Raw genomic sequence first — 27,565 nt, forward strand, 5'->3', positions numbered from 1 at the left:
CTAACGGTAAACACGACGTAACATCTCGGCCACTTGGTTATCTTAACACCAACATAGCACCAGACGCACTGGTGGATGCAGTTTGAGTTGACTGGAATATAACTCAACACAAAATACACGTCTTCATTCGTCCTTGATACATATATCTTTGTCATTCCTTTCCACACTTCCCTGTTTGTTTTTAGCTAGTTTGATATAGTACACAGTCGTCGTTTCGATGTCACCCTTGCCCTTCAGACTGATGTTTCCCGTGAGTACTTACACCTACTAGACGTGAACAGCATTTGCAGCGTCTTCTACTTCTGCGTCTTCTTCAGAAGTAGTCCTTTAACTAGTATGTCTCTGCCAACCGTCAGAAGTAGTCCTTCAGCTAGTATGTCTCTGCCTACCGTCAGAAGTAGTCCTTCAGCTAGTATGTCTCTGCCAACCGTCAGAAGTAGTCCTTTAGCTAGTATGTCTCTGCCTACCGTCAGAAGTAGTCCTTCAGCTAGTATGTCTCTGCCAACCGTCAGAAGTAGTCCTTTAGCTAGTATGTCTCTGCCAACCGTCAGAAGTAGTCCTTTAGCTAGTATGTCTCTGTCTACCGTCAGAAGTAGTCCTTTAGCTAGTATTTCTCTGCCAACCGTCAGAAGTAGTCCTTTAGCTAGTATTTCTCTGCCAACCGTCAGAAGTAGTCCTTTAGCTAGTATGTCTCTGCCTACCGTCAGAAGTAGTCCTTCAGCTAGTATGTCTCTGTCTACCGTCAGAAGTAGTCCTTTAGCTAGTATTTCTCTGCCAACCGTCAGAAGTAGTCCTTTAGCTAGTATTTCTCTGCCAACCGTCAGAAGTAGTCCTTTAGCTAGTATTTCTCTGCCTACCGTCAGAAGTAGTCCTTCAGCTAGTATTTCTCTGCCTACCGTCAGAAGTAGTCCTTTAACTAGTATTGCTCTGCCTACCGTCAGAAGTAGTCCTTCAGCTAGTATTTCTCTGCCTACCGTCAGAACTAGTCCTTTAGCTAGTATTGCTCTGCCAACCGTCAGAAGTAGTCATTTAGCTAGTATTTCTCTGCTTACCGTCAGAAGTAGTCCTTAAGCTAGTATTTCTCTGCATGTGTTGACACTAATACCAATACTAATAATTGTTAATATCACAGAAACACCTCAGTAACACCTCAAAAGCTTGTCTTCGTGAAAATAATGCACTTATTCCCAACTGCAGGATCCTTTGTAGATCACCCGCAGTGTGACCGAGGGGACATCGTTTAGAACAGTGGTCGGTCCAGGGACTAGGCTAATGTCACAGTCCGCACTTTCGACTTCCCGGCTTCTCCTTCCTTCTCATTCGTTTCAGTTTCGACATTTCTGTTGTGTAAACAAAGTATATTTGATCTGAAATTCAGGAAATTAATCTGGAGTTAACCTCGCCATAACGCTTCTAACCAACTGACGCGGCAGACAGAACATGTTGACATTGACAGCGCGTCACAGTGAGGCTGGATTGTTGCTTAGCTACATTACCATGATGCTTGTTGCTAAGATCTAGTTGAGCACAGAGATGAATTGCTCCTGTGAGCAGTTAAACTATCCAAACAACTCGTGTAAATAAAGTCGCAACTGTGACGTAACTGTATAACGAGGCTGTAATTGTATAACGGTTATGTGTTGTAGCTCACCTTGCCGTCTAGGCAGTGTTGGCCTGTGTGATAGATTCTGTCGTTTTCACTACCCTGTAAAACCATTCCATTCTGAGCACTGCCATAAACTATTCAATAAGTACATGTCATGTTTTGTACGTATCTTGATAACATCGCCAGATTTTCATTTGGAAATACATAGATCTCAAATGGCGACTACTCAATGTATCTTTGTTCTGATATTGTTCTCTAGAACTATTGGATATTTCATTTTGGCATTTTCAGTAATGTTTATGAGAATTTCTGACGCCTTAATCTGTACATGTGGGGATTATCCGACGCCATTGCCTAGGAGACGCGTGGGAAGGCAGGTGAACAGTTTCATGAGCCTGCCTGGTTTATCATGGCTAACGCGGTGTGTAGAAAGTCAACATCACAAGAGTCATAATGATAATGCGAGTGACTCATACGACAAATGGTTCCACTTCAGCTGCTTGTTGGATACGCACCAGTAACTAATATATTGTGTTAGCAACTCTTGACACACTTGTGTGGGGTTCTCAATATTTTCAAGTATATTATATTATTATCCTGATATTTTATGTGATATATATGTACCCATGTATACTGTACATGAAACACAACGTGACGTTTCACATGGCGTAAGTTTTGACATGGCGGTATTTCCGGTTATTTATACGTTTGTCCAGTACTTGCTGTTCATCGCGCAAAGCTGTAACCCGCCCTACGGCCCCAAAGCCATCATCGTCTTGTGTCCTGATAAAAATTTGTAGACTCAAAATTTTAATGTGGAAATAATACCCTTTCTTCTGTTGATGAAAAAACTGTGGGCCACAAGGACCTGCTGAAAACAAAAGCTGTGGGTCCGAGTGTTCTTCAGTAGTCTCTTGGCCTAAGAACCTACGTTTCGTTCCAACACTGCGTTTACTAAAAGGACATACATATACAAGAACCCCGTCTGCCGTGCCAGCGGAAAGCTGTGAGTTCGGTTCTTAGCTGCATTGTACTAAGTTACGTTCAAGGATGAATAAGACAATTTCAGGTCGGCTCGGGATCGGCTTTCTGTGTGTGCCTGGGGTGGCCCAAATGCAGATAAACAAAAGACAGTATGGGATTCTCCTCGGCTTCATAAATATGAAATCTAAAATTGGGAAAGCCTTTCCATTTTTATTATTTTTTTCACTAACCATCGAAACAATATCTCCCCACTGTATTAAGAAGGTGGAAAGACTTAATTGTAAATATAAATTTAATACTAAATTCATACAGTTTACACACACTTACATACGTAGTTTGATAGAGCGAAAGTATTAGCAACTCATTGCCTCTTTAATTCCCCCAGCTCACATGCGCAGTGTTGGAATAATGCTGACGGCAGCTTTAAATAGAATCATTCACTCACTCGCTCGTGAACACACTTGGCGTGACGGAGAGACCCTGTTCGTGGCAACGTTAACTAACATCCACCGACTGTAGACTAATATCTAACATACATAGTATCTGTGACTTAATCAAACCCCAACATTTCCCGGATGTTGATTGTTGGAACTGAGTTGGTAAGACGATAATTTGGTTTCACGATGTAGTCCGTAATGCCACAGCAGGACTGACGACGTACACGTATTTGACTGGCGCTTCAGTTTAATCTACCAATACTCGGTTGACCCCGGTGTCCTGGCTCAAGGCGAGAGACTTGGCAATTAAAGTCCTGTTGACACTGATACAGTGTAACGTCAGTAAATATTTCATTGGAGCAGGGAGAATAGAAGACTGTAGATTATCCCTTATTAGAGTACCCGTTTATAGCTACCCGTTGCACGTCGACCGCAGTGTTAGTCGAATGCTTGGAATCAAATAAGACTTTAATTATGCCCGAGAACCGCCACGCGAGAAAACTGAGTCGACCATGTAATGTAGGTGAGTGATAAGGTGGTGAGTGAGTGAGTGAGTTTTGCTAACACAGTGAGCGACTGAGTACGGTTTTACGTCGATTTTAGCAATATTCCGGCAATATAGCGGCGGGGGACACCAGAAATGGGCTTCTGTGGAATCGAACCCGGGTCTGTAACCACTAGGCTGCCTCACCGCCAATTGTCAGCAAAACGAAGCCCCTTCCCCAGGAGCATCAGTCTTTGATAAATGTTACATGAGTCTTCCAGTTTTATCACAAAGCCTGCTACCGTTGTTCTACATGGCGACCAAAACAGCGTAAAAAAAAATTCGTGTTTAAAGCTGTACATTATTTTGTTTTTATCAAGTTTGGGACTTACCCGATTTATGTCTTTGCGGTTGTAATTGTCTGACATAATCTTTCAAATGTGGAGAATGGAACAAGACCCGTTGACTGTTTGCAAAGATGTTGATGTAACGTGAAACCTGCCTAAACAGAAACAACGTTTGGGCCGTTTGCATTCGCCTACATTTACCGGGTAAGGACATGGGATTAAAGAAGTATCCGTGTACAGAGATTGCCTGGGGGAGATGATGGACTGAATAGTGAACTCCAGCCAGATATGACGCCACGTCACTGTCAACACCCGTGACGCACCGAGCAACTGTGTGGCAACCTCAGCTCAAGTTGTTTAACGCAATCCTTGGGGAAGCATGGGCGTCTGGTTACTTAATCTAGTGATTATGTGATTTTGAACATTTGCTTTTGCAAAGATTTTTCCGCCTTTTTCACTTTGTAAGCATAATTTTGCTGAGAAAATCAAGAACTTGCTCCTGTTGTTTCCATTGTCAATAGGTAACGCCTGAGGCTAGCGACAGGCAAACGTGCACCGCCAGTGTGAGTGACGAAACAGATCAACCTTGTTTTTCAAACCTCTAACATTTGCCGAAGTCTGCCTCTTGAAATTTTGTGTTTGTCGTAACCATGGCTATACATCCGAACCGAACCTGCAAACCTAACAAACTTTTCGGCAGGTAAAAACTAACAGATAAACAAAAGAAACTGACACTGGTTTTGCAGTTCGTTGTTCGTTTTGGAGCAGTCCAAATCCTCATGTACATCCACAGCATCTTGTATCATACACAGGGAAATCCTCATGTACACCCACAGCATCTTGTATCATACACAGGGAAATCCCCATGTACACCCACAGCATCTTGTATCATACACAGGGAAATCCCCATGTACACCCACAGCATCTTGTATCATACACAGGGAAATCCCCATGTACATCCACAGCATCTTGTATCATACACAGGGAAATCCCCATGTACATCCACAGCATCTTGTATCATACACAGGGAAATCCCCATGTACATCCACAGCATCTTGTATCATACACAGGGAAATCCCCATGTACACCCACAGCATCTTGTATCATACACAGGGAAATCCCCATGTACATCCACAGCATCTTGTCTCATACACGGGGAAATCCCCATGTACATCCACAGCATCTTGTATCATACACAGGGAAATCCTCATGTACACCCACAGCAGCAGCGAAACCCGATATACAGCTACAACATGTGTCATGCATGAAACTTTCTAAGTCAGTTACCAATTTCGAATTTTTAACATCAAAAACACACAATACACGTGTAGAACTCTCAGCTTGAAACACAAGAATGGAAAAGGTACTCACCTGTCATTAAAATTAACTTTTTTTCATGAAACTAAGCGTGTGTTTACTGGCCACAACGAGCGGATACTGTTACGCAGAAAGTTTGATTGCGTCGTATATTTGACAAACAAACGTTAATTTGCTCGGGATTTTCGGGTTTTTTTGCATTGTATACGGTAAAAGCAATAATGTTCATACAAAAGTAGAAAACGAGAGCGCTTGGCAAACTGTGTCGACCCGAACTCTGACGTAAAAAAGTAGTTATGATGACTGTCCTAACTAAGGGCCGACGGAATGTACACGGGCACCTGCACTCCCCAAGATCACGGTGCGGGCAACGCCATTTCACTACTTACACACGTTCCTTCACCAGCACTGGCTATGAAGATCCCGTTATGTGCCGTTCTAGGTGCTAGACAATGAAACCATGTGTTGTCGCGGTATGTATGGGTGAATTCAGAGACGGTATGGTGTAATAGTTACCGTGTTCGGATTTTACCTGTATGTCCCTGGTTTGATCCCCATATAGTGACAGGTGTAAACCACAACCTTCATGTCCTCTGTCAAGATGAGACTGCAAGTCTACCATCTTCGCCAGAAGCCAGGACCGTAGGTTCCAGAAGTGGTCAGGACCGGCAGTCGTCTTGCCGACGGTATCACTTTTGGGACAAACCAAAAGAATTGGTCTTAGCAAGGTAGGAGGCGACAAACTAAACGGGATCGGCTGGCTAGGTTGGCTGACTTGGTTGACACATGTCATGTCCCAGTTGGTCGATGCCCATGCAGTTGATCACTGGATTGTTTGGTCCAAACATTATGTTGTGCGAACCTTGTACCTGTAATATTTCTAGAACGGTCTAAAACACCAAGAAACAAACAAAACATTCAGGACCAGGACCTGTTTTCGATTGTCTACAGTGTTACCAATGGGACCAGGACTGTTTGTTGCTTGTCGACAGTGTTACCAATGGAACGGGAAAGGGGTTCCTTGCCGACACTGTTACATCAGGGGCCAGGAAAGGCAGTGTTGTGGCTCTGTTCAACAAAGCGATCGAAACAATACCATGGTAACTCCCATACTCTAACACTGACCTAGGGCAATCGTAACGCTGTGATGGAACAGAGCTCGGGAGGTGATAGTTCCCTCGATGTCGGCTCTAGTTTACTTAGCTGTTATAATGCCATGTTTGTAGATTCCAGAATGGAATGGTTGCACGGGTGTGCACGAGATGCGTAACTTGTTAGTTGTCCCGTGTAACAGGAATGGCGAGACATCCATACATGTATGGGTAACGAGGTGATACCAGTTGCTTTCCTCCTTGTAGTCGTAATGTTTTCTACAAACCGGTAACATATGATGTACAGTTAGACCAAACATTGATCTTAACGCTTCTATGAAAAATATCGTTTCCGCTGCATGCACTTCACAGATCATTCCAGCCTGGTTCGAGTAAGATGGCAGTGTGCATGCGCCATCCCAGCGTTCGTATTCATATATTAAAAGCTAAATGTTTAGTTCATGCATCAAGAGGTTTGTTTGCGGTTTAACATCGCACTCAACGTGACAGCCATATGGTGTCGGCATGTAAAACATCGGGACCAGAGAATCCACTGATTGATTTGATGAGCAACGAAACACATCGCCGTTGTACAATGGCAGAGTCAGCAAAGATCGTATCGTCATCACCCACATCTTTCGATCGCCTCTTCAGACCACCATAGGGTGCTACAGGCAAACTGTAACATAAATCTCCCAAGACGTCGAAGGTCTGCTGTTTATAAAGCCACCAACGCTGTAGACAGTTCTGGGGATTGAGAACGGGATTGAGAACAACACGGATAATTACAGTTTAAGTTTTATTGAGAAAGCTCGCATGATTCAGTGTTATGTACAAATATTGTATAAAGATATATATGTCATATACAACTGTGATTGTTTTCCATGGGAACAAGGCACGGGCGGTGAAGGAAACAAAGTGGACAGATTGATCCAAACCTAAAATACACGTGCATGTTTCCAACAACTAGTTACGAAAACAGATAATTTTCAAAAGAAACTGATTCGCATTTGATTTCTTTGATTTTAGACCGTTCGTATTTTGTTTTAATACTTTCACAAAAATAGGCGGACGCAATAGCTCCTAACCACATAACACCATTAAATAAACAACATGTCTGCACCATGAAGGAATTAGATACATAAGGAATATGAGTAGTCTCCTGTTTAATACTTAGACAATGCATCGACATGCAACCTGTGAACGTTTGTACTCGTTTCTAATTTTGTAGAAATGAAAAAGAAATCTTTGAGGTTGACTCACTGATTCATGTTCACAAAATATCCTATACTCACCACATCCTATGGTGATTGGGAAACGTACTTCTTTAAGTAACGGTAACTCAAATGGTTATGTACAAACTCAGCATCTTATTTAAAGGCATGACCCTCAGTAAATGTTGACTGGTAATCATACGGGGCACCTCGATGTTATCACAGTTTGGGGCACACCGCTCCAATTGGTAGCGTTCCTAGACACAGAAACTAGGCGCTCGTCTTTGAACGTCTTGGCCACTGTACAAAAAGAGAGGCACTCCGGTTTTGAAGGCAAACTACTGTATTTAATAGACAAGGGCGAGTTGACTACCAGCGCGACCAGTTGGACCCGATGCTATTAAGGTTAAACCATGGACGTAAGCTATAGTTCCCTGACAACTTATAACATGGACGTAACAAGTCATTAAACATCTTTATGAAAATATATTTTCGACGGAATGTTTAGTCTGTGAATATAACAAAAAACACGCATGAGTGACACAAAGCCTTGGGTCAATAAATGACTAAAGAAAACGCTTTACATATATGCTGGAATTGTATCCATTCGTGGTCCCTTATATTGAACAATATAGCATCATTTGACTAGTTACGTGTGCCTATGGTCTCAATGTTTCTATCTGTGCTTAAGTCAATGACTTAAATCGTACCGAGGCATGATCAGCCCACAGCATGTAAAAACCGCAGTACAAAGGTTACCACTACAGGGACACAATGTATGTAAACCAAACCTTCCGTCCCAAAAGCAGTGACATGTACCTTGTGAAACGTTTATCACTATTTACTCTGAGACAGAGACCCTCTACGGCTACAAGCGAAGTCGGGACATCGGGGAGAATGGTTCAGTAGCACATGAAGGTCAGATGAGGGTTAGAAAAAGGTCATATCATTTTGGCATGTACATTTGAATAAAGGCGAAATATAGAACAATATTGCCCCGTCTACCATGATGTAATGCAATGATGTAATACATCACAGATAAACCTGACCATGATGTATCCACACATTGCCCTTTCAGGCACGCACGCTAAGAGTCTGAAAGCCTAAACATGTTTAGGGAAGGACAATGGTTTTGTGTACAAAAGCACAATCTGCTAGCATGCTGTCATTGTGAACAAGACCGGACGTTTTCAGGCAAGACGTGTCCTTGATCTTTTTTCAACCAATTTTACAATGGGAAACAAGCACAAATTAATAGGATAGGAAAACCAATGGCATTTGATATATACATATACACACACAGCGGAATCCATAGTGAACCCTGTGAATGACGTCTTGTTCTCCTACATACATTAATCCTTTGATAATGATTATCCTCAAATTCCACGGAAGGATTATCCTGTAAACCTCATGCAACGTCTAAATCCGCTTCCTAAAGTTTGGGGTGATAATCCGAGACTATGTCCCTGAAGTGGACGTCATTAACAGCTCACTACTTCCACACGACATCATCAATTAGTCGAAGGTCCTTTACGTGTACAGTTTATATACAATGGCATCTTATGCCGCTTGGAGATCAAGGTGAAGGTCCGGTCGAGGTCAGCGTCTGCTGGTGTGGTCCAGAGCTGATAAATACCATACATTAGTACTGAGATCAAATGCACCCGCCGACTAGGTTGGAGCGAGGGAGGATCACGTGTGTGACTTGTCCATCTCTCACAGGTCTTGTCGCATAGTCCTTATGGTGCCTGGAGGCCCTCGGATAATTATAACATAGTCTTGCATAGTTAAACACTTAATCCGCCTCACAGAGGAAACGTTAATGGTTGCCTTTCAAACATTCAAGCGACGCGGCCGTCATTACGAAGACAAACAATATGGATGACGTTTTTGCCGCAACACAAGCGTCAGTTTGAAAGCTGGCAGTTGGTCTCGGACGATACTGGACCATCGCCATGTAGGAAGCTTTTTACGTATTCAGCGTCAATAGTAGATGTCCAGATTCTCCTCAGTCCCGCGAAGCACATCTTAGTACAACTTGGGTACAGCGTAGATACAGGTTGATTTCAACATGGACAAAACTTTGTAACCTGGTGAGACATTCATGCTTGATAACTGACATTACCGGAATCAGGATTCCAGTCTGGCAGTTCTGAACTTGGTTTACCACCTCGTGGAGTTCACGAACATGAAGACATTACCACACACCTATTACCGCATCACTAGTAACTTGAGCAGAGATATTTCACAGCTCTTCAGCAATCTTTCCCAGTCCAGAGTGACGTCTTCGGTGAAAGTAGTCCGGCAGTGAGAGGGAGAGTCTCTGAACATCCTAAATGTCAGCGCCCTCTATATCTACCAAATTCTTGAGCATAGTTTTGGCAAACAACATCCTTTCAATGATTTCCGGTCGACAGCCATCTTGGATGATATGGACAATGCTGAAGGTCTTAGCAAGTCGTTCCGGGTCAATAAAGGTCACAAGATAATCGTTGTTGTGATAACTCAGAATTATCTTCGTGTGGTCATCGAAAAAATTAACCTGAAAAATAAACCAAACTTTGAAGTATCCTGATTTTACAAAACCATAAGAAATATATGTAAAGAATAAATACAACAGATGCAAGATTTAAGATCTCAAAATGTGAAATAAAAAGACCACATGGATATGTTTATCTCATTGTGAAGGTAATATCTATGTACCATCTTAATACTGGTCTGATTCAGCGTACTCGGTCTAACAAGAGTTATATGATGTTCGTCTATCTACATAGCGGTGGTGTACCTGTAGCGTCCCATCGCTGAGGTACAGGACAATGGCCTTGGTGGTGCGGAACCACTTCTTGAGGTAGAGACTTCCAGACCAGGAGCGCATGGCTCTCAGGTGAGCGATGTCCCCACCCTGGATCAGGTGCTCGTCCATATAGCGGGCGAAATACTGCAGCAGGGTGGTCTTCCGCTCCAGGTCCTCAGGTATACACTCAGTGGAGAAGGCCGACAACTTGCCTGTCAGGTCGAAATACTGCACCGCTCTGAAGAGGAACAAAACGTTACAGTCACTGATATTCCACACCCAACTCCGTTAACATTTGACACTTCTCTGTTAATTTCAGTTAACATTTTACTTTTATTCTAAGTAAAAACACATACTACGTCCCATGTATTTTTAAAAAGAAATTCAATTTATACAGTAAACGTCCCCAAATATGAAAATCTAAGACTCCACTGTCACTCTAATGTCACTAAATGTAAAAGTGCACGTTTCTATCTGGCGACAAAAGGGGTGGAAAACTCAATATGGAATCGAACTGTATCCTTCACAGCGCTCCCTATTCTTCACTATCCACAACGCGAGGATTCCTTGAATCGTGTACTGTCTGAATACACCTACAGGCATGCTTTGTTTGTCTGGTTGTACATCATGGGTTTGAAAATCATGGTCTTTGTATATCTCTGAGGTATTGTGTCAACCTACACCTTATGCTTTGGTTGAAACCAGCAGTATTAATACATTTACACATGTACATTAAATACATTGTGCAATCCACAAGACCTACATTATCATGTCACGTCACGGGGCATCAGAGTCCACAAATCCTGATTTTCTGCATAAATGGTCAATATTTATTCCTCGATGCTCGTTAGGTTTCTGTTGGTATAGTTCTCGCTGGAGCAGGTTGTAGTGACAAGTAGCCGCAGCGTAATCACAAACAATAGACAGACGTGTTTGACTAAACTTACGTCAACACGGAGATAATGACATTCTGACAGACAAAAGGCCATGAATCAATCAATACATGTGAAACACCTGAACAGACAGCGTTATCAACGGGTCATTAAGGGCAGGTGACGCCGCGCTAGAATAACGAGCGTTGGTCGGGTGATCAAAGGATGATCGCGTATCAGACCAATCGTTCTACTACATTAATACGGGGATGAACATAACTCGGCCACAGGGTAAACGCACGAGGTGACACTGCGCTGAGACCTCTCGTGAGATTGCGTCCCCTCGGGACAACAAAATGTGACGTCATTTGGCATTCCCAAGTTGTGCGTGTATCCATATACTGACAAACAAACAAATAGTTTAATTTGTCAGTTAAGTTGAAAGCCGATATTATCGGTAGCTGTTCTACAGTTCAAGGTTGATTGGTCAATCCTGAGTGAGTATGTAATTACACGCGTGAATGAGTGAGTTTAGTTTTACGCCACACACAGCAATATTCTAGTTGTATGGCAGAGGTCTGTAAATAATCGAGTCTGGACCAGACAATCCAGTGATCAACAGCATGAGCGTAGATCTGCGCAACTGGGAACCGATGACATGTGTCAACCAAGGTAGCAATCCTGACCACCTGATCCCGTTAGTAGTCTCTTATGACAAGCATATAGTCAGGTATTGTGGCAAGCATGGGTTGCTGAAGACCTATTCTACCCCGGATCTTCACAAGTCCATAATTACATGAATACTACGCAACACTTCACACGTTTTCATCGGTTTGAATAATCTGGAGATCTGTATCAAAAGTTGACTGCGACGTCAGGACTTATAAAATATATAATGAGATTGTGTATTATTTCAAATTCTGCCAAAATCTGTCGTCAGGAAATAAATCGAACTTGCATTAAAAAATGCTGCTCATACGGTGTTCAGTTCGACAAACAGTTACGTTCTAATAAAACAAAGACGATGATTTGTCATCAGCTATTTTGATTTGAGATTTGTCAGGTTCCATGACAACTCACCTGCCATCTGGTGCCAAGAGTATACGGGAAGTGTCGTTGAAGAGCACCCCGATGGCGTCGTTAGAGAGCTGGAAGCCGAAGCCGTACTTGTTGCTGTAGTCTACCCATTTGGTCACCCACATGACGTCCGTGTCGGGGAGGGAGTTTGGGTTGCGGTCGACTTCTGCTGGGAGGGGAGAGGGGAAACACTAAATGACAGTAACCTGGCAATAAGGTGAGCTTCATCACCTCTTTTACTGACACATGGAGGTAATATGGTGCTTAGAATCTTTTCAATAGTATTCTACACAGTATTCAGTTTATGTCTCCAATGTGTGATCACTGATTTGTGGTATGAGTGACCACATGGTTCTTCCGGGTACAGTGACATACAATCCGTCATGTCGTCATTGTCGTATCTATTTGGTACAAGCAAGGTCCGTCCTTTAATGAGGGGACGCATGTATTGTAGACTGACCAGGTGGCCCCCACAGCAAGAAAACCACTGTGATGCCCGTCCACATCAAAACCATCCGGTACCGATACACCACAGAACAGCGAGTGACTTTAGTTTGACGCCGCTTTTAGCTACATTCCAGCCATACAAGGTCAGCCGAATAGATGAATAATGTATTACTGTTCAGTATCCAGGTTACTGTTTAACGTAAAGTTTAATGTGTTCACGTTTACCGAATAGATTCAAAAGTTGAAACAGTTTATGTATATAGTCAGACTATTGGTTTGTTACAGATGTTTAGCGCGACTACCTTTTGGCATGTGTTCCAGGCAGGTGTTGATGACGTCAAGCAGGGTGACTGCAGAACGAGGATTGGGGGACGGAGCTGAAACAGACAGTGTGACTACATACAGACACAGCTTATGGTTGTCTTTATTTGTATTTTTGGAGATTTCTAGATCTGTAATGCTTTCCTTTGTTGTTGTTTTCTTCGCAATTTATGGCAGCTCCATTACATTGGTACGTGTTTGTTGTGGTGGTATTTACCTCGGTGTTGGGGCGGTGAATCAGAGCGGTCCATGGAAATGACGTCAACAATTACTTCCTTCACTGCCGTCTTCACTGTGGGACTAGCCTCAGTCACCATGTGCTGGTCGCGACTTGCAGTCTGGCGGTCGTAACACACCTGATACAGGACAAATCATTGTATTTATAACATTTTAAAAAAACTCTTTAAAAAATGAGAAAAAAGTCTCTGATAGGATCATAACGATAGTTATTTATTAAAATCAAAAGATTAAAAAAAATACATAGAGGTATAGAGAAGCCTGGTGATGTGCACTGGATCTGTAAACAAATCAGTTTAATTGAATTCCAGGTAGGTAGTGTTATATCACCCTCTCAGGTGACTAATGTTGCGATGAGATGTGTGTACACTATCCTCGGACTGTTCAAATTAACTCCGTTACAGTACTTAACTTAATTAAATCAAATAAAGTTCACTTTGTTTTTTTAACCTTTCTTAAATTTCTGACCGGTCCATGAGACGAGGGGCCCTGCATCATGAAATGCCAAACAATGATATTTACACAGAACACATACACGCCAGTTATTTGCCCGACGATTTAGAAAATGCGCTAATTGTACAAATAGACTGCTACGTGAGAGTGTTGAAGGTTTGTTTGGGACTGGAGCTACACAGATAGCCGAGTACTGGAGATATGGACCCCTTCTTTGCAGTCGGCACAGCCAGGGACAAACGCTTGGTGCGACATACAGTGTTTTGTCCAGTCCTCACAGGTAGGGAATTGAGTAGGGGCCTGCTCACAATGAAGCATAGGGGCGACAAGAAGCTCTACTCTGCCCCTATCTATTTATCCTAACCTTTGCACATGCACTATAAACATGCCAAGAGCAGGTCAGACCCATTGATCTAAATAAGCTCAAAGAGACATTATGTCATGAGGAATGTTGCAGCAAGACATCAAACTTGGGGCATCTGTATTTACATGTTGATAACGCCGCTGACTTATCCCAGATACTTGCCTCGCCTTCCTTATCGGAGATGATTGTTTCTGACGTTCCCTTCAGTTGGATCTGACTTAAGGCATTGCCAAGTTTACCCATGGCATCGTTCTTGGTATCAGGAACGGCATAGGACAGGGGTCTGAAAACACATTACGTCTGGTCAGAAACAAACAGATTACACCAGGTCAAGGGCGATACCATGGAAACAGCAACTTCACCTTCATATATCTATCGGTTATTTACAAACGGTCCAGGTCTCCCAACAGCCAATTGTTGAGAGATTAGACTTGCCACCATTAATCAAGCCATCTTGCATAATGACTTTATTACTGGACCCTGATCCACGAAACGTTCGTAGTGCTACATCTGTAGGCCAGCGATAAGTTACGACAGATCGCAACGTTACGAATGGTGTGTTGATCGGAACCCTGGGGTCGCACATTGTCACTAAGAATCAACGTGCACATCTGTAGATATATATTCAATGTACAGTGTGTTGGAAACAAATGGAAACCAGTACTGACACATGCAATCATTTCACTGGTCATAAGTCAACGGTTTATATAATAGTTAAACAGTAATATTCATCACACACCTAACAAACAGAGAATACCGGGCACCCTGACAGATGTGAAGCACATATTCCACTACTGACAGTCTGGGGTCAGATGGGATTCCACTTTCCCACAGATCTTAATGCAAAGAAATATGCACAACGGATTCTGGCAGACTGCACAATAGCCACACAGCCCCGATATTGTAGGCACAATAGGGGACCCTAATGGGGCAGGCTGTCCCTGTTGGGACGCAGTGAACCTTATCCCTCTTATCCGTGTATGCATAGGTCATGTCCTGCACTCTTGTCCCATGTCACGCCTGTCCTCCTAATTTATCATGGGAAAATGTAGCTGAAGATTTGTTCTATTGGAAACCTTTCCCCTGGCTAAATCCAGGCTTTGTGTTCTCCACACTTATCACTGCGCACATTTTGATGAAATGGTTTGCGGCAAGAAAGTGTCGCTAAATGACGTGACATTTATAACCTCAAAGACTGTCCTGACTGTTGGATCTTAAGACCTCAGCAGAAGTTAATGATATGGGAGAGGGTCAACCGTGTCATTTCGGCTTAAATATTTAATTACAAAAATATTAATAGATATTATATAATATTTCAGAATCAGGCCCTTAAACAAGTACCAACAACTAAAAGGCAAATATTATGCATGACAACTTATTCAGCGACAGCGACTGTCATCCATACAATTTCTAAATGACTCAAATACTAACTACATCTAACACACAACTATAAACACGCGCACATGCCGCTTTGACAGATGGGTTCTATAACTGATGTTAATTTGTTATTATGAACTTGTATGTCCTACGTCCCTGTCTGGGTGTGGAAACTCACGTGCTGGACGCCCACGTGCCAACACCGCATGACCAGGTAATGTTTTCTCAGGGCACTCGTGCACTGCATTAAGGTCAGTGTGTACTAATTAACTACGTCCTCAGACACGTCCGGCTTAGACAGAGCAGTGGGTAAATCTGATCATGAAGTGATATGACAGCATTGTAAATCAATGCATTCATTAAACCTGACACACCACAGTCGCGCCTCTACAGAATTGTTCCGAGTTCTCCCTAACAAACACTGCTCACTGCTGTCAATATTTAATAGTGATCCACGATGGTGTGTATCACTTCCTCCTCCATTACCTATATTCACTGAAATTCAGCAAATTCTACCAAAATATAACAATATCATTTCTGTGAAGGGGCGTTGGGGTAGCCTTGTGGTTAAAGTGTAGCTGAAGCTGAAGACCGGGTTCGATTAACCACAAGGGTACAATGCATGAAGCCTCTCTCTGGTGTCCCCCGCAGTGATATTGCTCAAATGTTGCTAAAAGCGGTGTAGAACTGATCACTCATTTCTGTGAAGTCTAAGTAAGAAAGTACCCATTGTCTTCTAGTCATAGCGAACGCTAGAAATCGCTTGTACTCGGTTTCCGTTTTAACACTTCCGATATAATATTTAATACCTCCCTTACATGTTTAGCACTAAGCCATTTCGACCGTACACATCTGACTTCGCTATAACTGGAGCTGACGTTTGAACTTTGTAAATACCCAAGTAGAAGTTCTTTTATGTCAAAATAAAATGCAAGATCCCAAGGTACGGTACCCATGTTAGGGTAAATCCCCACCTGTTGAATTTCGTGTAGACTGGGAACTTTGGCACAGTTGAGCAGGCGGATGGCGAAAGGGTACGCGGCATGTAGCCACAGGTGAAGTATTCATCCGCCAACAGGTCGTCCAGCGTGGGGCGCTTGGCAGGGTCGGGCGACAGACACTTGCGGATAAGGTTTTTGGCTGAGTTGGAAAGACTGCTGGGTAGTGTGTACGAATTCTCTGTGATCCTCAGGTACGTCTCCTTCAACGTGGATGTCTCAAACGGAGGTCTCCCCACAAGCAAAGCATACCTGCGTCATAGACAACAGACGTTAAAGCAGAACATATTGCCAGACAAACCTGCTTCATAGGCAGCTAAACATAGGCTCATACAACAGCAAATCACGTACTATATCCCCATTATATTAACCAACACCTATACTGGACAAAATGTAGACTTATAAAATCAGCATATCATGTACGATATCCCCTTCATATTAACCATAACATATCTTGGAATTCCTTAAATGAACATATTATCAGCTATTCCTTACACTAATGGGATGCCATTAACACAAATTATCAAATGTAAAATATCCAATATCTGCATATTTAATGCATAGTATGGCCTAGAGTATGAATAAGTAAGTGGTATGCATACATTATACATCCAACTGCCCATATATCGGCTTCAAAGCTGTGGCCCTTCTTCTGGAGCACCTCGGGAGCAATGTAGTTAGGCGTGCCGCACACCGTCCTGCACACGAAGAAACATCAACATGAACATGGCAAAATACTGAAGTACCTGAATTGGCACTTTAAGAAGAATGTAAAACAAAAAATAACATGTTACACATGTTATGAAGTACGAAAACGAAAAGTATAAATTCAATACAGTTGTCCCAGCTGACACTTGTCCTGGGTTTTAGAATGAGGGACAGGAAGTGACGTTCTGATTCATTTGGTACGTACATTTTCTTTTCCCCGGCAAAGTCGATCCTTGTGGCCAGGCCAAAGTCGGCTATCTTCAGTTCCATGCTCTCGTTAAGTAGCATATTGCCCAGCTTCAGATCACGGTGGATTATATTCTTGTCATGGATGTACGTGGCACCCTCGACGATGTGCTTCAAGTAATATCGCACTTCCGGTTCGGTCAGTGTCTTCCTGTGTTTGAGCACGTGCACCAGCGACTAAGGAACATAAATACAGATACACCATAAATACACAGAACAAATAATAATGCATTTATGCAGAACACTAATACTCCATGCTGGTGTGTGCTCGAGCTATTACCAGATCATAAAAGAATCAATATGTATACTGCTCTCACGATCCTTTGTGGATATACAATCCAAACTGCCTGTAAGACCGGGCACTAACCGTCACGTTAACAACTCTCCGACTATCGGGTATCCACCAATGAGGGGCGGTGCGGGTAGGTCACATGGCGACGGTAACACCACAAGTAATAACTATCCTGTTTCGGCAGGCCAAAGTAGTAAGCTGCTTGTTTTGAAACAAGTTATAACCATGCCTTGTTTTGAAATACGTTATAACTAAGCATTGTGTTTAGTCAAACAATTAATTTACTTATGGTTTTACACTACATGGAGGGTGTGTTTGTGTGTTTATGCGCGTGCGTACGTGAAAATCACTGACTTCAAACATTATACACAACTGGAGAGTGAGACCCCGACCTTCGTCGTGACAAGCACACGAGCGGACCACCTTGCCTCTACCTTAACCAGACAGTCTGGTGTCAAGGGCAACTGGCGCGATCACGGTTAACTTTGAAGACATGAATAGGCTGGTGGGAAATGTTAGGTTTTGACGGGACCAGAACACAGGTCTCTGATGTAGATATTGCCTGCTATGTCATAGGTCATACGTAAAGGTCACATTCGGTGCAGGTGCTCGTTTCACCTCTCAGTGACCCAGGAACCCCACCCTCTGTGCAATGTTACGAAGCGCGACCCCTGCCTTAACGTTGGTAAAGGTTGTGCCTGTGTTATTGCTGGGTGTTTTCATGTCAGCTCAACCAGCACATCAGGCAGAGGGAATACTCAACCAGTCTTCTGTCATCCACACAACGGAAGATATAGACCGGAGAACATCTCCAGATTAAAAACATGATCGTAGCCAATGTTTTACTTCGTATCTATTTCTCAGAAACAAACGAGAAACGACTTTTTCATCATGTTCGTTTGATCTTTGTTGAGAAGGGCTGTACAAGTTGTGGTGTTTGTAGGTCTATCCCTTCACTAACTCACAGTGGGATACGCGTGGACATCTCACTCTCTATGCATCTGTGCTTCGAAAATATTTTATCCAAAATTTCAATCCCCATTTCTCTAAAAGATCTGAACTCAAACAGATAAAGATGGAGCAAAAAACAAAACGAAGAGCGAGCAAACAACAACTGTTCCAATGACGCCTTTAGCAGCGTCTTGCTGTCAGCTCGGAGCGGAGTTTGTGGCACGATCAAGAGGAACTATTTGCTCATGTTTGCGGAAGAAGACAAGATGGGCTTTGTTCCGGCAGAAACAGCAAGTTTGCTCACTGATTCCTGGAATTCCTTCGCCGGAGACAATCTGACCTTACGACTTTGACCACGAGTGAAGAAGGGGCTATAGATGGACACCTCAAGGTTAGAGGGGGAGGAGTCCCTCTGGCTTAAATAGTTTTGCTCAAAACACAAACTTGAGTTACAGAAGAAGGATTATGTTCGAATTAGTTGGGCCTTTTGTCTACAACAGATGGTCTCTGCGGGCAGGTGGCACAAACTTGCATCAGCCCCGTCTCCGAACTGGGCGATACTGTGTAGCCCGCCACATACAGCACACTGTATACGGAATATATCCTATGAAACCAGATCTATTAAACAGCACAAAAAAAATATGTTTTCGTGAGTATGGTTTTATGCCGCTTTTAGTAATACTCCAGCAATATGAAGGGAGACACCATAACGTTCTACAAACATTGTACCCATGTGGAGATTCGAACCCGGGCCTTCAGTGTGACCTGCTTTACCCACTAGGATATCTCACCGCTCCAAAATGGTTTGTATAATGATATAATAAAAGACTTCAAAGACTACGTTAATCAGTAAACTTTATTATATACTTGTTTAAACGAAAATGTTCGGGTCGCTAAACACACTAGGATTGGGCCACATGTGTGGCTTACTAAACGATGTAACAATACATATACAAGTGTTTTTGTGTAAGTGAATTCCCGGGATTACAATACTAGTATTGAAACGTAATGAGTCACACCCGTGAGAATTTCCGTATATCTACCCTTAATAAACCCAGTCACTTTCCCGCAGAGTATAATTGTATCTGCCAATAGACGCGGCGCTCGCACACCTCCCCACCACCCCGACAGACGAGCACGGTGCAAAATAATACCTTTTTGATGAGTCATGACGTCATTACCCACACGCCCGTAAAAGAGGTGATAAAACCTATCATACACATATTTGCTGGCAGATAATATCTCACAAAATTGTAGAAAATTCCGTCACGCTATACAAAACAGTACAGCTTTGTCTAAATATAGGCATTATTCAATGCAACGGCTTTCATTCAGCGCCTCGGCTTTGTCTCCGGTCACGTGACCCAGAAACTAACCCACTGGGGACAAATTCCCATCGTGAAGGAAACTGTCATTGATTGCATTCCAAACATTCACAGTGTGTTGTTTTAATTCACCCGAGGTTCCTTTAAATGTATAGAGGCTACATGTGGCCACCTCAGGCTATATCCTATGGTACTTATATACATTACTGGTTAATCGTCACCGCTCCCGAAAACACATGCCACCTGACCTGGCCTGTACATAACGAATGGTACACGGTATTCAGCAGGTAGCGTGGGACTTCTGTACCAAGGACAATCTCAACAGTTAGGTACTAATAAAGCAATTATTAATATGATCGGTTTGTATGTACCGGCTTATGCAGTAACTGCATATCGTGTAAGGACCATTGACAATAGACTTGCGAGGTAAAAAACTGACACGTTTCTCCTGCCACGAGCCTTCTCATCAGTATTCAGTGTAACAGTCAGTGTTAAGGCAAAGTTAAAGAAAATCCCAATTTCTACATGACTATGATTAATCTCATGGTTGTCTGTCAATGTCATATCAATGTATCGGGTGTTCCTAAAAATCTTTCAGCAATGAATGTCCTTGAAGGACTTCTCCCATCTTATATGTTCAGCAGAATACGAACTTTCTTGAGGAGTGTTAGCTGTTCAATTGGGGGATGCTGGGCAAAATATTATGTGTGTGGGTGGAGTAAATCCAGTGATTGATACGGTGAACACCGATCCATGGCGCAGTGATAGGATGATGACGCCCAGCCACCGAGCATGGTCACCCGAGCCGTGAGGTGGCCATATATATGACAGCATAGAATGCGGGGTGGCTATTCTATCCAGGAATGACGACATTGTTGAAAGGTATGGACGTCATACGATATGGTCGTCTCGAGTGAGTGAGTTTCGTTTTACGCCGCACTCAGCAACATTACAGCTGTATGGCGGCGGTCTGTAAATAATCGAGTCTGGACCAGACAATCCAGTGATCAACATGAGCATCGATCTGCGAAATTGGGAACCCGATTCCGTTAGTCGCCTCTTACGACAAGCATAGTCGCCTTTTATGGCAAGCATGGGTTGCTGAAGGCCCATTCTAACCTGGGACCTTCACGGGCCTGGTCGTGTCGAGATATTCCGATAGACATATTTATACTTGAGCTATTGGACTTCACCATTTAAAAAGGTAGATACACATGTTTACATAAGACGACTTCACTTCAAAATATTATTGGAACAAGTCAGGTAAAATAGTGTTAAATGCCGCATTCAAGACCACTACAGCTACACGTGTCGTCTCAGCAACATCGGAGTGACATCGGAAGATGGATGATTTTGTTGTAAACAAGACACAAGAGAGTACTTGGTGGTAACAAACTAACTTTCCTCTAACCACATGAACCGTTATGTCATTAAAATGTGTCCTATATCGGGTGGGTTTTCACGTTACCCCGGTGCTTTCCGAGCCCAGGTACATGCACGAGAGAGACTGTTGGGCTTACAGTGTTGTGATATTGTTGTGAACAACACCAACAACAATCCAGGAAATACACCTAAACACTGTCGCCTACCCTGAATGTAGGACAGATTTGCAACTGACGCTAATGTGCTACCCTGGGTGGTGCCAGTCACGAGAAGACCCGACCGAGACTGGGAACTTAGAGGCACGGGTGAGCGCACAAGTCACCGATGTTGCAGACAAAGCTGCGCCGCATCCTCTGATTGGGCCTGAGTGGGGTTAGGGGGGCCAGGGGGGCAGTCAGTTGATAACAGCCCTGGGGGTACCGAGGCATGTCGAGCTCGGCGAGTTGAGCGGGTACCTCATACATCCTTTATATTCCCTAAATGCTGGAATGTGGGGCATAATACACAAAGTCGTACTTGTAACTGCCCGAATGCGCAAGATAAACCTCTCAATTGGTGAAAAATTAAACAACAAAAGTGGATGTAGCAAATTTTCACCTGGGTTGCTGGGAAAAGTTAACTTCCCATGCAATGGATTGTCGGGGCTTGTTAAGCAACAGAGAGGGCGTTGTTGAGATTTGGTGTGTGACATCTGTTAACTGAATCAGGCAGGGGTTGTGGTATAGTGTGTGAGATTTGTACACTACATGGTGAAGTTGGGTGTGTATGGGTGGGGAAGGGGTGGGGAAGGGGTGGAGAGAGAGGTGGAGGTGGGGTGTGTATGGGTGGGAGATGGGTAGAGAGAGAAGCGGACACTAGATCGCCAAGGGCATGTAGTTCCCAAGGTCACTGCACGACTGTTGCCACATGCAGATAGCGGTAGTAACCGATACAAACCACAGCGGTCATTCTCAGTTGGGTATTGTATTGGAAGTAAATTACACCCTGACACATGTGTCACTATTAATTATATTGGCGTTGAGGTTCTAGACTTCAAGCATGTTTCCAGTCAGGTCGTTTGCATCGACTGGTACAAATAACGTGACCCGAACGTCTGGAGACTGGAGCCGCGATTAGCTGAAGAAAGTACATTGGCTGTCGAATAAACGTGTGTATTGTATTATCGATAGAGCAGTGATCGACATTTGCAAGCTTGTTTACTATTTCCATCTGAAAATTTGTCGTCTGCTCCCAACACGTGCCGTATTTAAACGCCATCATGCAATGTTGACACTTCGTCAGGTAAAAATTGCTGATGACGCAAATGCAGGTAGACAAGGGTCGGATAAAGCCAGTTTAAAAGCCACCGCGGGAGCACAGTCATTACAGCGCTGGAAGTTGTGTCCTGATGGCTTAGAAGCATCTCCCTACCCCGTGCACAAAACTCGTGCTGTTTGCAGCTGAGCAAACCATGTGATCCCGCGTGTTGCTTGCCCGAAACATTACACCTCCTATGTGTTTGCTAAACCGGGGCAGGGCGGCACGACGCAAACACTCAGACGGATGCAGCGGCCATTACGTAAGGAAATCTCAGATACCTGTTTCCTTAAACAATACACGAAGATTTCCCCCTTCAAATCAAACCAATATCAACCACGCCAAGTCCTACAGAGCGGAGCTTATGGATGTCCGATCCCTGATCAATCGCTCGCCAGGTCACGCGACAAACGCTCATGCTGCTGACGTAACGATATCTGAGAATCCACGCGAGACTTTTCTTTGAACCAGTGTCATGAGTTCTCACACATCCGACGTGGAAGTGCCAGTACGTACTGACAATTGTCGGAGTTATCCACATAAACACCAAGAGCTTTAGCTAAGTGATGGAAGCGTGTGTCTGGATTCAAGGGGTACGGTACCATGGAACAAGATGTTGTAGAATCAGGGTTATACCACCGTCCGAGAACTTCGTGTGATAACTCTCCCACAGAACCTCCAGATTCTCCAACACATGAGTATTGTCGTGCCGCTAATCCACCTGTGGGTGACATGACCTTCAGGCTGCCCAAGACACGTGAGGGAAGCACGTCTGAGAAACGTACAACTTACCGCCGTCGCCATCGGTGGCAAGGAGTTATTTGTAACGTCCTGCTTTGCACGTATGTCGACGGATTTAGGGATAAATGCGATCAGATCGATAATCGGGTACGTTGGGGCTTATCGGTTTTTATTTCCCAAGGGGAGGTGGTGGACAGATCTCAGGATCAACACAATTGAATCGCCGTTCAGGGGGCTGTAACACTAAACCAAATGACAGGGGCCGGAGAGATGTCGGGATGTCTAGTGTATATTGAAACTGTTGATGTTACCTGTTCATGGAGAGTCTCACCTTCCTACTGCAGTTCTCCAAAATGATGTACACGTTCTCGTTATCCTCGAAGTAGCTGTGGAACTCCACCACATGTTTGTGCTTCAGGTCCTTCTGGAGCTCCACCTCGCGGACGATCTGAAAACATATACAGACAGTAACACGGTGCTCACGCAAGACCATAACACACCACTATACCATACGGAAATATCAACATATACATTACGTTCCTACGCGATAAAACATTGTTACCACTGTAGCTGGGAGACTGGAACCAGAAAACTGCAATGATATGCCAGGTGTGTTTGTGAAGTCTTGTGGCGTCAGGGCTGGCGATCAGGTGACTGATTCTGAGGGTGCGGGTTCGAATCCCGGATGGGACTCAACCAAAAAAGTACTAGAATTTGTACTTTACTAAGAAAGTGAAATCCCAAATATGACATGTTGCAAATGATTTGTTGCTGAGGAACAGGATGGGACGTCGACATGGAATAACTAATGTGTTCATGGCAGTATCACTTTCCCATTCTGTAACTCGGTCTTCTACGATAAATCTGGAACATCTAGTTAATGTCATCAACGATTAAATATTCCATGGCAAGACTCTAATAAAATGACTATCCGAGTATACGCTTACGGAACGACCGAATATATAATGACATTCCTCATTCTAACGATGCCAAAGTAATTAAACATTTATTCGACATTCACGAAACATTGTTGATAAAAGATCGTAATTACTTCCATTTTACAAGAGGGCTATTAATTAGACATTGTTCCCGGAATAACCCTGAGATGATTACTAAGCCCAATGTCGTTGACATTATATATTTATCAGTTCTATCACAAGAACAGACAGAAACACAATAACACTAAACAAAACCATTCAGCGTGTGTATTTGCAGGGGGCCACTTCCAATATCTGACATCACAAGTAAACTACTCCTATTTTGATACAACTAGGAATCTCTTAAATGTCTTTGTTGACACACTTATTGTCTGATCAATAACTAAATCATATACCTGTTCCCTGCAGGGTCGAATGTCGGCGAATGTCCCTACGCTAATCCCAAGTTTCAATGTGACCTTCAGTCTTCACATGCACGTGTCGCCCCAATATCTCACACAATAATCTGTGACTGTGGACAGCCTTGACCTTGGTGGAACCAAGGCTACCAGGCACCAATGTGCAGTTGGTTTCATCAGCCCTAACATGCATGTAACACTTCCACACAACCAAGGGCAGATACCTGGAGCAAACCCACCAAACACTAGCGCAGCTTGAACAAATACACGAATTGCTGGTGTTGGGACAAGGTCTCACAGTCTTGTATCAGATTCACGGTGTTTGTCGACGCAATATGACGGCTCAACAGGGGGTGATCTTGGTCGCCAAACAAACAACGAAATGAAGACATTAAATACTACCCCATACCGCCAACGGAGGCTTGTGGGGATAAAACTGGCATTTCAACATAGTATCAAACTGTTGGTTGACTTAACGATCGATCTGGCGTTCACGAAGAGGTGAGACAAAGACAACTCGGAGACTTGTTCGCGACTGTAATCCAGTCAATGTTCTCGAGACGATTGTTTATTGTTATTACTTGTCTGCATTGATGGTCAAAGGCAGCCGACAAACGAATGTTTACTGGGTGGAAAACATGGTCGTAAACTTGCCAAGTATGTATCGAAAATCCCCATAGGTATGAGACTGGCCTTGGCCGCCGTAAAGTCATTATTCCCGTGAGTAGACACAAAACACTGAATATATCGCCTAAGTGACTACAGATAATTCCTTTGTCAGATTTATGACAAATTTAACAAATATGCTATCTTTTCACACACAACATGGTGAACTTTTTGGTTGGTGTAGCAGCGAGATAGCCCATGCTGTATCACACAATGCCCCCAGTATATAACGTGCATTCACTCCAAATCGTAGGACTTTTAACTCCAAGTGAATGCATTAATGGCCTCCATTAGTGAGGTCACACGTCACTTGCAACATTGAAGAAGACGACTACTTAAAGCAGTGTTCACGTTACAGATGATGCCGTCACAATAGCATCTTTTGACATGGTCACAAAACAGTACTTGTTGAAATAGTCAGCAAGTGAAGTATATGAAGAGTAAATGTACAACACGTGGTGCACACGTCAGTAAGCACCTGAAGATCATTGTATTTTCTACTGATATGTGACTGATATTTTGTACTGATATGATACGTGACTAGCCATGACTCCTCGCGGAATCGCAGGAGAGGTTTGGCGATGAAATGTGTATCGTCACGAGCATAGTGGATCCTAACCAACATTCCGCTGAATCAGCACAAACTGCCCCGTTACCAGATACCATTAACATGTCCACATATCGGAACCAGGGGCAAATCATGTATCTTTAAGGGATTATCCTGCCATATAGCCCTAGCCTGTCGCTGTAGAGAGATTTGTGAGCATACTTCAGTCTGCTGGTATATCAACCCGGGAAACAAGGGCGTGTTGGCTAGAGGTCAGATCAGGTAACCCCTTCGGACCACCAAGGTCAAATCGTTAATAGGGGACATTCACACCTGAAGCGTTAAGGTAAATCTGTCTCAAAAGATTTCCGACCTCTCTACGTATATAGACACCTTCTGACCACCATGGCCCGACAACCATCTGACACCAGCCCAGTGTCGATGAATCACACATTGTTCATTTAAATATTTCACAGTTCACGCGGAAAAAAGAAACATTACCCTAGTAACACCGATCCATACATTGCCCAGATGGGAAACTGCTGATGTTTGTAGGTCATTAAAACGTATATTCTACTGAGACAACGGGAAACATGAGTCGCATATCTCCCTGGCTTACTACACACGGTTTAAAGCGCACCGTTTGACTTCCGCTATCGTGTTCAAAGTTAAGAGTATTTCCCCAAAATGAGGTTACATTGATAAAGCTATCAGTCTGCTACTCCCCGGTGCAGATGGCCACGATAGCTGTAAAGTAGTGTACGTGAGCTTCGTTTCCCACTTTAAACTGGGAGGAATGTGCCGCTAGGAACAGGTGCGTAGTGCTGGATGCCAGTGGCGTGGACAGCACCATCGTCATAGTCCCTCCAATTGGTTTATACATGTATATGCAGTATACTACGTCTCCCATGCTTAATCCGAACCTACTGTCGTATAATACAGGCCTTTCAGTGGGAACATACGAATACGTTTAATGCTGTAAGGTGTTAAAATACAAAACAAAGCAGTAAATATGAAAACACGGAATGCTTTTAGCATAAGTGGAAAGTAGCTTGATACTGAGGATCACAGCTGGTTCGGGAATTATGGGAAAACACATGGCGGCCTTCACGACGGATGGGATATTTCTGCGCATGACAAGTTTGTTCAGGGAGATGTGACATGTCTTCGTTTGGCTTCGTATGTGTTTTCTTTAAGGATACACAAACGTGGCTAAAACTTGCACAATCAAGAAATTTTCCTCACTGGCCTTTCCTTTACAACAAAACAAGTTAAACGTTGTTTCATGAGAAGTGGAAGCTGTGTTTTCAGATTGACACGTTTACGCAGCAAATTCCTCCATTTGTGAAATGCTTCAACTGTCATACTACCAGGGAAAAAAACTACAAAAATGTATTTCTGCAATTGTTGTTTTCGCACGTATGTCATATAGGTTTGATATAATGTCCATCAAGTAACTCGCCCAGGGCAGCGTGCGTCTCGTGCCTCCTTAAAAACTCCAACTGCTCCTAACTGATAATTCATTCACATTGTCTTTTTAAAACAGTATGCGTGTCGGCGCTGTAAGGGTTGTACCCGATGTATAGCCCAGCTGAATGTCACAGTGCTCCTGCTACTGTTGACTGAAGCCAAGTTCCTAAATGGCGTCTGAATA

At 43.4% G+C, this 27,565-nt stretch overlaps 2 protein-coding genes across 3 annotated transcripts in view; both read right to left on the bottom strand.

Annotated features, from left to right (window-relative positions):
• LOC137291711 (replication termination factor 2-like) overlaps positions 1–27,565 on the bottom strand; it is a 559,227-nt gene that overhangs the window by 417,639 nt on the left and 114,023 nt on the right. The gene's annotated exons all lie outside the window — the stretch shown is intronic.
• LOC137291707 (serine/threonine-protein kinase PLK1-like) overlaps positions 7,052–27,565 on the bottom strand; it is a 49,170-nt gene continuing 28,656 nt past the window's right edge. For both annotated transcript variants that reach the window (XM_067823159.1, XM_067823160.1), the window contains exons 4-13: positions 23,694–23,810; positions 17,334–17,551; positions 17,023–17,118; positions 16,397–16,672; positions 14,208–14,328; positions 13,209–13,347; positions 12,973–13,047; positions 12,227–12,392; positions 10,266–10,512; positions 7,052–10,022 (exon numbers count right to left, since the gene is read on the bottom strand). In XM_067823159.1, coding sequence (XP_067679260.1) covers positions 9,813–10,022; positions 10,266–10,512; positions 12,227–12,392; positions 12,973–13,047; positions 13,209–13,347; positions 14,208–14,328; positions 16,397–16,672; positions 17,023–17,118; positions 17,334–17,551; positions 23,694–23,810 — 1,665 coding nt within the window. In that variant the 3' untranslated portion in view covers positions 7,052–9,812. The remainder of the gene's footprint in view (positions 10,023–10,265; positions 10,513–12,226; positions 12,393–12,972; positions 13,048–13,208; positions 13,348–14,207; positions 14,329–16,396; positions 16,673–17,022; positions 17,119–17,333; positions 17,552–23,693; positions 23,811–27,565) is intronic.

The sequence above is a fragment of the Haliotis asinina genome, chromosome 7 (assembly GCF_037392515.1).
Source record: "Haliotis asinina isolate JCU_RB_2024 chromosome 7, JCU_Hal_asi_v2, whole genome shotgun sequence".
Classification (NCBI taxonomy): domain Eukaryota; kingdom Metazoa; phylum Mollusca; class Gastropoda; order Lepetellida; family Haliotidae; genus Haliotis; species Haliotis asinina.